At 39.5% G+C, this 16,142-nt stretch overlaps 1 protein-coding gene across 2 annotated transcripts; it reads left to right on the forward strand.

The window, feature by feature from the left end:
• The first annotated feature begins 40 nt into the window (after positions 1-40).
• casp8ap2 (caspase 8 associated protein 2) lies at positions 41-15,151 on the forward strand. Of its 2 annotated transcripts, XM_037087404.1 has the most exons (11): positions 41-364; positions 1,084-1,175; positions 2,454-2,527; positions 3,576-3,650; positions 3,827-3,927; positions 4,305-4,379; positions 4,847-4,962; positions 5,623-8,063; positions 8,667-11,406; positions 13,849-13,948; positions 14,053-15,151. In XM_037087404.1, the coding sequence occupies exons 3-11, from the start codon at positions 2,494-2,496 to the stop codon at positions 14,104-14,106; spliced, it is 5,736 nt and encodes a 1,911-aa protein (XP_036943299.1). In that variant the 5' UTR covers positions 41-364; positions 1,084-1,175; positions 2,454-2,493; the 3' UTR covers positions 14,107-15,151. The 2 variants fall into 2 exon arrangements, with proteins under 2 accessions (XP_036943299.1, XP_036943298.1); XM_037087403.1 differs by lacking the exon at positions 1,084-1,175.
• The last annotated feature ends 991 nt before the right edge of the window (positions 15,152-16,142 follow it).

Raw genomic sequence — 16,142 nt, forward strand, 5'->3', positions numbered from 1 at the left:
CCGACGTCGCGCTGTAATGACGCAAACAGACGGAGACACCGGCTCAGTGCAACTCTCTCCGCTAGGAGAGCAACTTTCGCCCTGGAGATCTGCCATATCTGCTGCGGTTTGATACTTTCATTCACACCAGTCGGCTGCAGTGGGAGATGAACCGCTGGAGAATAACATCTGTCACGGAACAGTTGCTCTCCTTCAGGGTTTGACTCCAGTTTTAAGGATATTTTTTTTCAAACCGATGAGCTACTAGAACACTCCCTCAGCTCTGACAGACCGCGCGAAAATGTCGTTACTTCCTGTGCAGAGAAGTCTTGGCGCGACATTACAGTTGTAAACAACAGGAGGACACAAAACAGTACGCCGACAAGTAAGTCAACTAAATCATAGTTAGCTAAACGTTCTATCCTTTTTTTCTGAGTGTCTGCTCGATGTATAAGTTAGCGTTCACATTAGCATCCCGACGTACCGACTGAGCACTTCTGTCTTTTTGGGTAAACTTAGCTCACTGCTGAGTTTGGAAAAGTACATTTAAATGCGCAGCCGTCAGTTATTTAACTGACTTCTTTATCGAATAAGATTAAATATCAGTTAAGGAACGCTACTGCGAAATTTTCCCAAATAAATATTCATTGATGCGTTCTCAATAAAAATAAGTATGAAAACCTCAGTGACGTGATGCAAGTTAGACTTAGGTTAGCATGACAGGATAGCTGAGCTCAAAAGTCCATCAAGTAATATAACTTAAAGATGCTAAACAGAGACAAGTTGACTTTGAAGTTCCTTCTATGTTTTGTAGTACCTGATTTAAGTAGACATGTATTTTGGTTTGAAGAGGTTAGGACAGCTTCATTAATGTCAATGTTAGCATCAACAGTTACTACTGTGAGCTCATTTTTTCAAATATGAGATTTGGCCGGTGAAAAAGAAAAAAGTGGAAATTGAACAATAACGTTAATTAACCAAAAGGGTCAACATTAAACTGAGAAGCAACAGTTGGGCTGCTAGCTCTTACTGAAGAAGTCTGTCTCTGTGTAGCCCTGTTAGTGGCTTTGTTCTATGCTGTCTTCTTTGTTTTCTTGTGGACAGTGGTGAACAAAAGAGGTCCTGCTAGACCACTGTTATAATGCTAACAGCTAAGTGATCAGGCTCCACTAGAGAGAACCTTACTGCATTTACAGTTAAAGATGAACTGTAGGTATGAGCAATATATTTACACATTCTTTGTCATGTTTTGTATAACAATGATAACAATGATAATAATAATAATAATAATAATAATAATAATAATAATAATAATAATAATATATTTTTCAATAGTAATAATAATAATAATAATAAGAAGAATATCTTTTTTTTTTTTTTTTTTTTTTAAAAACAACCATAAACCAGCAAATGAAAGCCCAACAAATCAAGGTACTTCTTCACAGTGATGTTAAACTAAACTGCTCATTGATTTGAAATATTGCCCAGCATCACCTATAACATACAACCAGAATGAATAAAGAAAAAGACATAAACAGTACAGAAAAATAGCAGACAGTTGACAGATGTGTAAAGTATACTGTACATATTCTGTCAAATTGCCTAACATTATTTGTAGACTGATATAACATGAAGTTTAACTATTCTGGAGGATGAACTCTGGTAAGGGAGATATAGTCTTTGAGTAATGGCACACTGTTTTTAGGCTATATTGTGATACATAAAATATATCTCAAAATGTCTAAATCTCACCAAAAGCATTCAAGAAATGCTAGGACAGGGCGACAAAATCAAGTATCTCAACATTTTTGAGTCAAAAGATATTCACATTACTTTCACATTATTTTTTGAAATTCTCATTTAGTTGATATTTTGTCAAAGTATAGATAGTCATCCCTAAAATATTCATACAGTAGAGGTACTGTAAGAATGAAGTGAGTAAATATTTACTGGTTCAGTGTGTGAAGGCAATAATTAGTCAAGTAGAACATCCTAGGAAGTTCAGAAAAGGACATCATTTTACCATGACAACACTTATGTCATATCTCCATATAATGATATTGAAAAGACGAAATATCACCATAACCATAAAATATCCATATATTTCCTCGCTTTAACTCCAGTGAATTATTAATGCAAGTTGAACAGTACAAGAGAAGGATTTAAACAACAAGGTCAAAATTCAAACAGCAGATCCAAAAAACACTCCACCATACCCTCACAATATGCACCAAAAGCCTTTTCTTTCTCAACCTGACCTGCTAAAATCTTTCAGATGACATCATCAGGGTTATTTTCTCCAGAGACTGTTGGAGTGCCTCTTTATAGATTGGTTTGTCAACTATAAATAATTGTGATGAAATCTTGCCTGGGTTTTCAGTGCATCCACCAGCTAGAGTTCATCTCCAGCCTCCAGCCTTGTGTTTTGGGTAATAGTTGTCGTAATTAACTATTTCTTTTGTCATTGTTACCAGGATCTTCTAAGGTAACTGCATCAAGGAGATACTTGGAATAATGGAGGACAATGACATCAACGATGCATCTGGCCGTAAGTATAAGGCTATTATATATGCATTCAGTGATACTATTAGATCTGTTTTTTTTGGTCTATAATGGGGAATTCTGTTCTTAAAAAGGCTTTAGCTTTGTAGGGATGTAAGATAATATTGGAATGTTGTGATATAGTGTGTTAATTGCGCTGTATAGTAGTATTAAAATTTTTTCAAATGGAATGGAAATGTAGGACTAGCCACAGCATGTGGTAATGAATGTGGGAGTTATTTTGGAGGTGATGCGCAGCTGCCCAACAGTAGTAAGAGAATCCATGTCATGTGATTGCAGAGCCTAGTGATCTAGTGTTTAGTGAAAACAGAAATGGTCCTAATACTGAACCTTGAGGGACACCAGTTTCCAGAACGCAGGGTTTGGGCAAGGTGCCATTCCATGTGACCTGAAAGGTGCAATTTGTCAGGTATGATGTGAACCAGGTTAGAGCAGAGTCAGCAATGCCAAGTTCAGCCAGAGTGGAGAGGAGGATTTGATGGTTGACTGTATCAAATGCGGAGGGTAAGTTGAGGAGAATGAGGACTGATGAGTAGGATGAGACTCTGTTGGCACAGAGTGACTAAGTCACTATGAGGAGGGCCGTTTCAGTGGAGTGAGCAGTCCTGACTGATTTGGGTCAAGGAGGTGGTTTTGTGAAAGATGGAAGGAGGACAGTTGGTTGTAGACTGCACGTTCCAGGGTTTCAGAGAGGAATGACAGAAGAGATACAGGTCTATAGTTTGGATGTCAGCATTCAGAGTCTATGGTCTAGCTGTCTTGAGGGGAGCTGGAATATGGCCTGAAGTGAGGGAGGAGTTGATCAGGGTAGTGAGGAATGGCAGGATGTCGTGTGAGATGTCTTGGAGAAGGTAGGAGGGAATCGGGTCAAGGGAACAGGAGGTGGCATGGTTAGATGTCACTGGTGTGAGAGCATCTTCAGAGGAGAGAGGGCTGAACAGGTTAGGCCGTCAGAGGTGATGGTTGGACAAGGTGCTTTTAAAATGTGTAAAATGTGATAACAAACATTTATAATACATATATAATATCCACAGTCTTGGTACCGGATGTCAATGAAGATTCTGTGGATATCTACGATGGCCTGGATATCGGTTCTAGCAGCAATGCAGGTAAAAATAGTTTCTGAAATAGTTTCACTTTCGTCTGATACAGCACAATATCATAACCAGAAGTCAAACATAATATTACATGTGGTAAAGTTGTCCAGCACAGATTCCTTTGTCCAACATTTAGGCTTTATAATCATGATTTATCTAATTTATTGTCTTGTTTGGGTTAATTACAGAGAAATCACCTACAAATGCTTCTGAGCTGAAAGAGTCAATGGATCTATATGAAGAAATTGTTACAGAGGAACAGCAGAGCAGAGAGTCATTGTTCTCTGAGGTGAGCCAGGTTTCCTCACATGAAGTTTCACATTTAAGTCCTATATGAGGGGGAGATTATAACCCTTGCTGTGGGTTGGCATTTACATTGGAAGAGGCCCCAAGATAACAAATAAAAGGATGCAAATTTGTTTGTAGACTGGTTTGGGTTAATAGTGATCTAGTAGTGACCCAGGACTGAGGTGAAAAACCGCTACAACAGATTTCCCCCTGACCAACACTCTGGTGTCAGGTTGAACTGTCAGGTTGAACCTTTGTTTAAATTCGGTGTCATACACTACATTTGCATATTAAAGGATTATCTGATAAAATGCAGAGGGCTGCTTTCAGCTAGCCAAGTGTCTCATAATCCTATTCTTTTTCTTTGTTTGTTTCAAGTTGAAGTCCAGATTCCAAGCAGCCCAAAACCAAATCAAAGAGCTGCGCAGAAGACTGGAACAGATGGAGTTGCAGGTTTGTTTCCTCTTCCCTTCTTTTTCAATCAAAGGTTAGCTTTATTGCTTGATTATTATTAGGCTTCATCCCCAAGTCTGGGGAAAAAAAGAATACAATAATGGGGTTTTGTTTGTTTTGTTTTTTTCTACTGATGTTGGTATGTTAGTAGTCAGATGTTGGCATGTTAGTAGTCAGATTAAATACTTCATCATTTATCTTTTTAATGCAGCAATACATTCGCATACATAGGATTCATTATTAGATTTCTGGATTGCTTCTATTTGTACTGTATACCCACTTTGTCCCCACACTGAGCCAGTCCATACAGGCTATTTTTAAAGTAATAAAGATAAGTTTGAATATGTTGCTTATGTTTGAAAATGGGTCTTATAATGTATTCGAGAGGTTGTTAAATCCTACCTCCACTAATAATTGAACAGCACTAACATGGTGTGCTCTCTCTGTCTTCTCTTTTTCAAAAACAGAATACAGGATTGAACAGTGAGAACTGCCGCCTCAAAAAGAACATCTCTGCACTGTTGAGAACAGCTAGACAGGAGGTGTCACGGAAAGATGCTGAGATTCAGAGATTGAACCAATGGTAGGTTTTGTTTTATAATCAAATGGTGACTCATTATAACTAACCCTGTCCCGAATAACAGTTTTGGGGCTACAAACCTTTGAAGCAATCATGTCAGCCCTAATTCAATCTTTATTATCTGTTTCACAATAATATATTGGGCTGTAGGTTAATGTAATGTATGAAATGCTCTATATTGCCAAAATCTAATTCAAGCTGCAATGATTAATGAATTAATCTGCAACAATTTTTGATAATTGAATAATTGGTTTGAGTAATGTTTCCCTGATTCCAGCTTTTTAAAGAGGCATTATGTTCAGTATCTGAAAAAACAATAGTGTTGATGTTATGTCAAACACATCTATGTACTGCTGAGGAGATGACTAATGAAGTTAGCCTGCTAACCAGCTTGCCCCACCCCATTCTGTCTCACCATTTTATAGCTCAAGAGGCAAAAAAAAAAAAAAAAAAAAAAAGATAATTAACATCAACAATGAAAATAGTTGTTAGGCTGTGCTATATCTAACAACTTCAGGTATGATATTTAAAAGATCATGTTGGCAGCTCAGTTACAACAGATGACTTGTTCATGATCCACCACTATGGACTGTAGAAGCTACCTCTACTGACTGATCTATGTTTACATTCTAATCAGTTGTTAAATCATTGTTTCATTGCAAGGTCAGAGAAAGGACGCCTTCATCATCAACCTCACAATAATCATCAGCGTGATCAAAATTCCTTCAGTCGTACCTCCACCGGCAGCTCGAAGAGTAAGCCACCTCCTCCACCATCCTCAAGTCCTCCACCTCCTCCACCATCCAGTCCGCCTCCCCCTCTTCCACCTCTACCAGCTTCACCTACCAGGGATGATCATCCTCCACACAAACCTCCTCAGTCTTCCAGGAAGGACAGCGATAGTTCCACCTATCTGCCCGCTGGATCTTGTAAGACAAGAGTTTCAAAAGAATCTTCATACAGTTATTCAAAAAGTTCCTCAAGAGGAGAGTGTGATGTACCTGACAAACAGACTGAGCACTCTATCATCAAGTCCACCAACTCTTCATCGACCCGACATAGTGAGTCATACAAACACAAGTCCAAGCACAGAGAGGAAAAATGTCCAAATCAAAAGCTATCTGGTTCAATGGATAGGAGACAAAGAACTGGTTCAGATCCCAACAAGGAAGGATATGCCCCTGAGAAAAACAGGTCCCACAAAGCAGACAGAGACACAGGACGAAGATCAGACTCCAGATCTTGTAAAAGCAAGGACACCCTAAATGTTGAGGGGCACCACAGATCAGAGCGGGCGAAAAGCCCTCCACCAGAGACTATAGGTTCCTCTGACAACAAGAATGGGAGAGGTCGAGAGATGAGAGAAGACAGAGCCAAAATGTCCACATCAGACTCTAAACATGGTGCAGCTCACAGCTCTAAAGAGGGCTACCACCGAGATCATAGAAAAATCAAGACTAGTGATGGACATATCAGAAGTTCAGACTCAAAGAAGCCTTCTTCCAACCAACATGCTGACTACTACAAAGAGAGGGAAGGGGACAGATTGCCAAGGGATTCTCAAAAGAAAGATGATGTGCAGCGTCAAGAGGAAAGCAGAAAGCACAAGAGGAGCAGTCTGTTAGAGACAAGCAAGGAACGTGAGAAACAGAGGTCAAAAGAATCACTTAATCTTAAAGTAGTTGTATGTAGTAAGGAAAGAAAAGAAAAAACACGAGAGGCCTTAAAAAGATCATCTGAAGAACCTAATGGTACAGAGAAGCGCTCTGTGGAAGAAAATAGTCCAAACAGGAAGCTGTGTTTCATGGAAACACTGAATCTAACCCTTTCACCAATTAAGAAACCAGTGTTGCCCATCGATGCCAGCCAGGATAACCTCACATCTGTGGACGAGGTCACAGAAAATAGAATGGATGATGAGAGCTCACAACCTAACATTGAAGACATGTGCGTGATCGATGAAGTAAACAGCAGTGAATTACAAGCAGAGTCAGAAGATGTTGCAGAACAATCTGCAGATATTGCCAAAACTCCAGGATCTGAAAAGACAAATAATGGGTGTGATGGCATGAAAGATGTCCTTGAAAAAGACAAAAAACACGGTGAAACTCCTGCTGCTGCTAACAAGCAACTTGAAGACAAAACTACCTCAGCTTTAGATACCCCAGAGAATGTACATGTAACAGAAAAATCACCAGAGATGAGTTCTGCAAAATCATTTTCAAAAAATTACATGGACAAAACCGAGCTGGCCTTACACAGCCAGGTGGATGAATGTGGAGCAATGGAGGCTACAGATGGTGTCAGTGACAAATCTGGAAGCATTAACAAACGATGCACAAACAATTCTTTACAAAAAGTAAACCCTGGAAATAAATCTGATCAGTCTGTTCCAGTGTCCAAACCTGTTGTGCTTGATTCAAGTGTAGTGCTGAAGTGTAGAACTTCTAAACCTGCCGTACAGAAAGGCTTCCCAGCGGATTCAGTCAAAGAAAGTTTAGCTGCTTCACCCTCAAGGGGAAGTCCTGCAGCTGAAGGTGTTCCTGATGAGGCCAGTCAACAAAATCAGTCAAACACTACCCTACCTCAAGACTGTCAGCAAGGACTTTGTCCTCGGGCTTCTAGTTCCATTCATGAGAAAGATGCTTGTGGAATGTTAGATGGTCCTAAAGATGCAGATGCTGTATCCAGTACAATAAGCCTGGAATCACTTCCACAAGAAGGGTTGAGTCTTCCTGAGGCCATTTTCATTTTAACACAGACCAGTGAAAACGCCAATGATAGCATCACAACTGAGCCAAGTTCTTCCACTGGCTGTATCGCAGTGTCCAAAGTCAGCAGTACTACAGAGGAGTCGACACTGCCAGAGAAGTATAGGGATCTCACACCAAAGAAGAACTTCAGTCCTGGAAAGAGAGAGATTAACTTTGAGCCTTCCAGTTCTATGCCATTAGTTCATGATGAGGACTCAATGATGCGCACACTGAGCAATTTGAAGAAGATCCCTGATGCCATAAGCCCTCTGAGGAGCCCAATACGGATGGTGAAGAGAAGTCATCTCCATATTCATGGCAAGCCAGGTCATGTCAAGAGCCTTCAGAAAGGTAAAGGTGGCCTGATTATAAAGTTGGGTTACATTAAATCTTTAGTGCATATTGCATTTAAAGGATTAGAGTGGATGTGATTGCTTGTCATATTTTAGGTCTGTTATCTTGTGATTACAACTTAAAAGAGAGGTTCACCCGAAAATGAAAATTCAGTCCTTATCTACTTACTCCTGATGCCAATGGAACGTTAGATGAAGCTTTGTAGTCCAATAAAAACATTTTGGGACTGTAGTAGATGAGGAGTGGTTTTAAAACATAAAAAAACAAGTTCAAAGGCATAAAATGGTTCCATACTGTTTGTCTGGTGCAACCCGAGTCTCTAGAAGCCCCAAATTGATTTGTAAAGTTATGTAGTGTGGCCAAGGAATTACTTGGGGATAATTTTCTTAGTAACAGGCTCAGGGTATTGTCATTGAAGCTTTGGCATCTCAAATTTCATTGATAGTCAGTTATTTACTGTATCATATAAAGACAAGATACACATGATTTACAAGATAATAATAATATTTTGCAATAATTATGTTTTTTAATCATAATTATGAAATGCTGTCATAACAATTAGAACATGCCTAAACTCTTTTCGTTTTCTCTACTGTGCAGAATTTTCATGCAGCACAGCTGATGATTCTAACTCAAAGACACTGGATGTCAACAAAGAAAACAAATATCCAGGTTCCCCAGCAAACCATGAAGCACAAAACTTGGTGGACAAGATATCTGACATGCCTTCAGGTCTCTCTGACACTGAACTGGAGGAAGGGGAAATTTTAAGTGAAAGTGATGAGACAGCTGCAGATTCTCCCATTCCTGCAACCAAGAAGACGAAGTTGACACAACCGGTTGGAAATAAACCAAGTCCAAGGCCTGTGTTAAAAAGGACATCTAAAGAAAGGTGTGTTACATCAAAAGAAACGAATGAAATACCGAGTGTATCGACACGAAGTCCAAAGAGTCGTTTTAAAACAGTTTGTCCTGCAGCAACCAAAGCTGCTTTTTCCACCATAGAGGACGTAATGGAGACATTCAAGTTGGTTCGTGCTGAGATCAGAAAGAAGTACATGAAGCTTCATAAAACCTTTCCCAAGAAGAGCTTCTATGGTGTGATGGACAATTTCCAGGAGTCTTTTTTAGAATTTGTGGATGGTGCTCATTTTGGTCAAATATGCAGACAGGAAGGGGAGCTGAAATCCAATCTGAAGAAATTGATTGCATCTGTGTTTAGCAAGGTATCAAATAACGGTATTGTGAAACGCATCTTTGAACAGCAAGCAGCTGATCTGAAGCAAAAGTTATGGGACTTTGTAGATGATCAAGTTGATTACTTGTTCAGGGAGGTTTATAAAACGCTCAAGGGCCTTTGCAAACCAACAAGAGCTCAGGCTGAAGACCGTATTACCAGTGGATCTGAGAAAGGATCTAGACAGCCTCCTGCAAAGAAACCTCAATGTCAACAAAAGGAAGCCCATTCAGCTCCTACCAACCTGAATAGGATCAAGCCTTGCACTCTGGCGCCATACAAAAAAGGCCTTGGGAGCAGAGGCAAAGATATAAGAATCACACATGTCAGTAAGGACAGGAATGTTGACCTGCACTCAGCAAATTGCCCAAATACACAAACTTTGGTGGACTTCCCTACTCCTAAAACTGTTCTTTCAACTCCAGAGAAAAATAACATATCTTCTCTGGTTGTCCCTCAAAATAGCTCTTTGCTTGACAAAACTGACTTTGAGCTGCTCACAGAACAGCAAGCCTCCAGTTTAACATTTAACCTGGTGAGAGACACACAGATGGGAGAAATCTTCAAGTGTCTCCTGCAAGGATCTGACTTGCTGGAAAACAGTGGCATAACTGGAGACAACACCGCCTGGTCTCTTGGTACACCAAGGAAGGATGGAGAGAGACTCATCAGCATCACTACTCCAACTAAATTTGACTCGCCATCTAAACTGCTTTCCCCATCTAAATTTGAAACACCCTCCAAACTTATTGCAACGTGGTCAAGCATTTCACCTCGCAAGATGTCATCTCCACTATCCAAAGATCAGCTCCCACTGAATCCAGCTTTGTTTGACGAAAGTTGCTTGTTGGAAGTGCCGTCAGAGAACAGAGCAATGCTGCAGTCGAGCTTGGCTCCACAGAGGTCATACTCCATCCTAGCTGAAGATCTGGCAGTCTCCCTCACCATTCCATCACCTCTCAAGTCAGACAGCCATCTTAGCTTCCTACAGCCATCGAGCATGCACATCATGTCCACTCCAGACAGCGTCATCAGCGCTCACATAAGTGAGGATGCTCTGCTGGACGAGGAAGACGCTTCAGAACAGGAAATTCACCTGGCCCTCGACACTGACAATTCCAGCTGCTGCTCCAGCAGCAGTGTCGCCTCGGAACAACTTGCCACTCCCTTCATGTTCAAGCCTGACTTACCCATGCAGGCACTAGTGATGGAGAAGTCCAACGATCATTTCATCGTAAAAATTCGTCAGGCAGCCACAGACACCACGCTCACTGCTGATGACAACTTAAGTCAAACACTAACAGATGAAGATCAGCTTAGAGAAGATGGCATTGCAACGCATGAAAGTCAAGAAAAAGCTGTTTTGTCTGACAAATTACTGAGCAGTACCCCTACAAATGCAGAACCATCAGAGAGCAACCTTGTTGAAAGGTCTTGGACCTGTCGGACCACCAACGGTACAGATACCCATCCCACTGAAGATGCAAGCTCAAGATTACATGAAGATTCACCCAACAAAATAGAAAAGTCAACTCAACAGAATACCTCAAAACTGCCAGAGTCTACTCCTTTAGATAATAGTTTGCGCAACAGTGCCGAAAGCTCTGATCCATCCAGCAGAGACAGTTTCACAGTCACTGCTGATGACAGCTTAAGTCAAACACTGTGCAGAGAAGAAGACATACCAGCTCAACAAAGTCCTTTAAAAGCTAATTTCTCTGAGTCTTATAACAGTCCACATCACCCTGCTGAAAGCTCTCCAACAAATCAAAGGGTCCAAGTGCTGGCGTCACATGTTTCAGACTCCAAGAGAGGTATAATGGAGGTTTCAGACTCAGACACAACTTTCACCACTGCAAAGAGAGACATAAGCAGCACACCACAGAATGACCAAAGGGATCTACTCAAACGTAAACGGAAGAAACACCAAGAGAAATCAAAAACCAAGCGCTACAGAAAAGATGAAGAGAGTTCCGAAGGAATGATGTCGAATTGTAAGGATGATAGTGAATCCAAATCCTGTCCGGCATCACTGTCCCCAAACAGTCTCTATGCCAAGAATGTCATCAGGAAGAAGGGCGAGGTGGTGATGTCATGGACCAGGTCAGTAGTATATATTTGTATTCATTTGAGTACTGAACAATCCTGAAGTATTTTCATTTTGCTACAACACATTTATTAATTTATTAATTAATTACACTGCAAATTAACGCATGATAAAAATTAATGCAATTAATTCTGAGATTCTGAGTGGTAATTCAATGCGTGAGCATTTTAATTTTGGCCCATTGAAAGACCCGTAGGCTACTTGGCAGTGGCACGTCAGGGTAGCACTAGCACCGAGGAACTTGTCCGCACGTGTTCGTCACTTCCCACCTGCGTCGCTAGTTAAACAGCGTGACAACAGACATGAGCCGTTTTTATACAGAGCACCAAGCCGCCAATTTGCCCGTCCTTTAGGCGGCTCGGTCCGTGGTTTTAGACAGAGGCCGGCAAATTGGGGATCGCCAATTTTCCGCTTTGGAGGGTACACTTATTTCCGCCTCACCTGCTATCTACAAACGAGGCGGAAATGTGCCGTCAATGACCTGCACTGTAGTGCGACCCACAACCGAGGAGTTTTATTTTGAGGACAAATTATATGTCACCGTTCACAGCCTTATACTTCTACTATTCCTTTTGAATTGCCGTATTTAGTCAGCTTTGGTATTCATTTTGAATTGCTCTATTGAGTCAGCTTTAGTGCTCATTTTGAATTGAGAGTCTGCTTAAGTGCCTATTTGAGACTCAGCCTTACTTTATTTCTGACTTTTATTTATTTAAGTGTATTTGTATTGCATTTTTGAATAATGCACCTGGCCTAATTGGTTTGCTGGGATGTGCTTGACCATTTTGTTTTAAATTTCATTTATGAAACGCACTTTACCAAAAAAAAATGTGGATTTCAAATCTTCTCTTCTTCTCTTCTCTTCTTGTATTTAATTGATTAGTCATGAAATACAATTTTGTAATGTCCTAGAATTCGAATTCTTTATTTGGGTACCTTCAGCAGATATGAGATTAAAATGCGATTAATTAGATTAATTGATTACAAATCCTGTAATTAATTAGATTTTTTTTTTTTTTTTTTATCGCCTGACAGCCCTAGCTGTTACACACAGTAGGAGGTTACAACCTTCAGTCCTTAAAGGGCGATACAGAGTTAGTCAGAGCATGTACGGTACATGACCACAGTACGAAACATACATGGTGTCAGCTTGTGCCACCGTGTTGGACAGAGCAAGACTGGCCTGAAAATAGATACAAGTAAAAGAAGAGTTGGTATTTTGCAGAATAGAAAGGTCTGTAATTTTAACGTTTCCCAAGACTTTAGCCTTAAGACTTGTATTTATCCCACATCGGGGAAATTCACTTGTCACAGTATCAGGTAGACAGACAGACAGACATACAATAAGTACAAGACTTAAAATACTAAAAAAATACTAAAAAATTATTTGAATAAGAGGCAAAAGGTAAAATATAGAAAAGACTATACGTCATGTGCATTTTATATATTTCTATATATATTTTCTTTTAAAATGACTCACAGTCACTTTAAGTGATGGGAAATAATTTTAGCGTTAGAAATTGTTGCAACCCCAAATCTGCTGAGGATGATTTTGGCTTATTTGTCTGGGTTAATACTTGTAGAGACATCCCATACTTCCCATATTTACTCATTTAATTTGCTTAAATGTGCAGAATGTTTTGGATTACGGAAATTGCTTTTTCTGTCTATGTCCCAGTCATTTTAGCTTTCTGGTTCTTCAGGTCATAAAATAGCTCATTCAAAATTCAAGATTCTGCATTTGTAACTGCTGATAACAGCTCATCATTCTGTATTTTATAGCAGTGGTGACACAGGTAAACTCTAGGACAGTTAATTACAGTTAAAGACAATTCTGAGATACATTTACTGATCCCCTGAGGGGGAAGTCAGGTATATGCTTGCATGATATGGTAAAATATCAGTCAGTATAGAAATAGTACTATTTAATAATAATAACAGTTCATCTGATCTCTGGAAGTCTCTGGGAGCCCAGATTCCCAAACTGATTTTAAGAAGCATTATTTACACCCTTTCTGAAGATGAAATCCTAACTATAACTGCCAAGCTAAAAACATTAGTGCATCTTAAGGAAGGTCTTTCAAATTGATGTAGGATCTCAGGGATACAGAGAAGCCATTCACTTTTCAAACAAGTTGTTCAGGAGAATGCTGCAGCATAGTTTCGCTGTGAAGCTCCCAAAATGTATCTTTATTTTTAATATGTTGAATTACAAAACAGTACATAAAGGAAATTCATGTTTGGATTAACAGGTGGACATGTTGACAAAAAAAAAAAAAAAATGTCACAGTAAAGGAACTAATTGTCATTTGTTACTCCCAACCCTGGATGTTACATGTAACGAGATGGTGATGTTTGTAGTTCCAACGCTATTCGACTGTCGAATGAAAAGCAGTGCACCTGAAGATGATTACAACTCTGTATTCTGTCTGTTCCAGAGAGGATGATCGAGTTATTCTGGTCGCCTTGCAGACAGAAGGTGCTTCACGTGAGACTTTCTCTGCCTTGTCAGAGAAACTTAGTAAGCCATCTGAGCAGGTAAGCGCCAATTTACTTTTCATTTTTTATGATTTGTGATGTGACTGTACAGCTGTATTGAAGGAGCATGTGACGGTAACTGGTAACTGCTTGTCTTTTCTCAGATCGCTCACAGATTCTACCAGCTCATGAAGATCTTTAAGAAGATGGACAGTTGATTGTTTAGACTGTGTGCTTTGTTTTCTGCAAATAGTTCTTGAATTTGAACATTTCCACAAACACACCTGCTGCACCAACATACTTATGTAGGCTACTGTTGATATGATATGGTGCATGAATATGTGACCGCAGGGTGGATAAGTCAGTAGAAGTCGCTGTGGGTCGCAGATTGATCTCCACACGGGCTGCCCTTTTCATCAAGATCTGGAGAAGTTTTAACCAAGGAATCCAAGAAATCCATTCACTGTGAAGGTATTTGTTCTGGGTATTGAACTACCTGTTCATACCGTTCAAAAATAATTCAAAGTGAAAAATAAGAATGTAACAATAATGACTCAAGACAGATACAACTGACAAGATGAAAGGGTGAAATGCAAAGTAAAATACAGTTAATATCAGCGTTGATGTTTTGGATGCACTTTTTGGTTTTTAAGAATCCACACTGCTATCATTACATGGTTCTGGATATTTTGTTTTTTCTGATGTCTGGCCCTTGCATATGAGGCATATTACATTGTCCTCAGTGCAGCATCTAAACACGCCTTCATTTCTTGGCCTTTGCAGAAATTATTCTTTGCAAAAGTGTTAGTCTCAGCAAGTCCTGATGCTCTCTAAACTGAATTGGTAATACACGGTTCCAGTGCGAGTATGCTCAAATTCTCCTTAAAGAAGTGATTTTTGGTTTTTAATGAGTGGATGCTCCATGGAAACAACTTGAAGCATCATCCATCGTTAGATTTTGAGCTGTGAGACTAATCAGCTCGGCCATTTTATTATAATTTTCAATGTGTTATATTGGGTATATTTTAGTGGATGTATTTGTGATTAGTGTGGTGGGGGAGTGCTTGATATTTTTGAAGGTTGATCATATGTTTACATGTCCAAGTAATGTACAGGGCAGTACATTTATCTCTGTTAATACAAATGAAACATTTTATCTATCATTTCTTTTGACTCATCCTATTGCTTATAAAGAGCATGGACACATTGTAAATATTGTGCCTAATTCTTCACTGAAAATAAAGTTTTATTTATTTAAGCTGGTTAAGTTCCTTGTTTTTTAAGCATTTTATCAAAGTTAGGAATGTATTATAGTTGTGGCAAATTGGAAAATAGTGAGAAATAATCTGTGAGCCAGCACCATATACTGTCACCGTGATACAAAGGTTCATATAGTGTGCCATGAAGTATGGAAATTGAGGCAAGTTCCGAGGGATGCCGTTTGTAACTCAGTAGTAGACCAGCCAGTGACAGAAAGTGGAGGACAGAGGCAAACCAAGTGGGTGCTACACTTTTTATGTCTGAGTTTGGATGGATGTCTCATACTAATTTACTGTCTATACTCAATTCTGTATAAATTACTGATTAAATATCAGGCTGTAAAATCAAACTCATTCTAAATATACGTTAAATACTAGTCATGCCTGATTAGTAGTATTAAGATTCTTTAAGTAAAAGTATCAATACCACAATATAACACAATGTACTTAAGTTGTTAAGAGTAAAACACTGCTGTAAAATATCCTCATATGTGTTCACTGATATATAATTAGGACATAAGATTGTTAATACTTATGCATCAGTGTATAAATGCAGCAATTGACTTTTGTAGGTAGTCAAGATGGAGTTACTTTATGGGTTTACTTATGTCCAGTATTGTACAAAAGTCTGAGACAGCTAGTCAAGCTACTACTATTTTCAGGTTTGTGTAAAACGTGATGACTCATGTTTTCTTAGCGTGATTTGACAGTTTGAATTTGACAAGCTTCTTGTGATGTCACAGCATGGCTTAAATGTTCTATGGGGTTGACGTCAGTTAATTGTGGATGACCTTCCATGACAGGCAGGACTCCTAGGCCTTCTTCGTTGTTTGGTCCAACTCCAGAGGAGGCAAAACAGCCCCAGACCACCACTGTGTTTAACTCAAGATTTGAAAGACTGATATTCTCTTTCCTGTTTGTCTCCTTACATACAGTATTGTACAGTATTATACAGTACAGTACTGTTACTGCTGTGCATCTCAGACTTGAGTTCA

Source organism: Acanthopagrus latus, chromosome 22, assembly GCF_904848185.1.
Source record: "Acanthopagrus latus isolate v.2019 chromosome 22, fAcaLat1.1, whole genome shotgun sequence".
Taxonomy (NCBI): Eukaryota; Metazoa; Chordata; class Actinopteri; order Spariformes; family Sparidae; genus Acanthopagrus; species Acanthopagrus latus.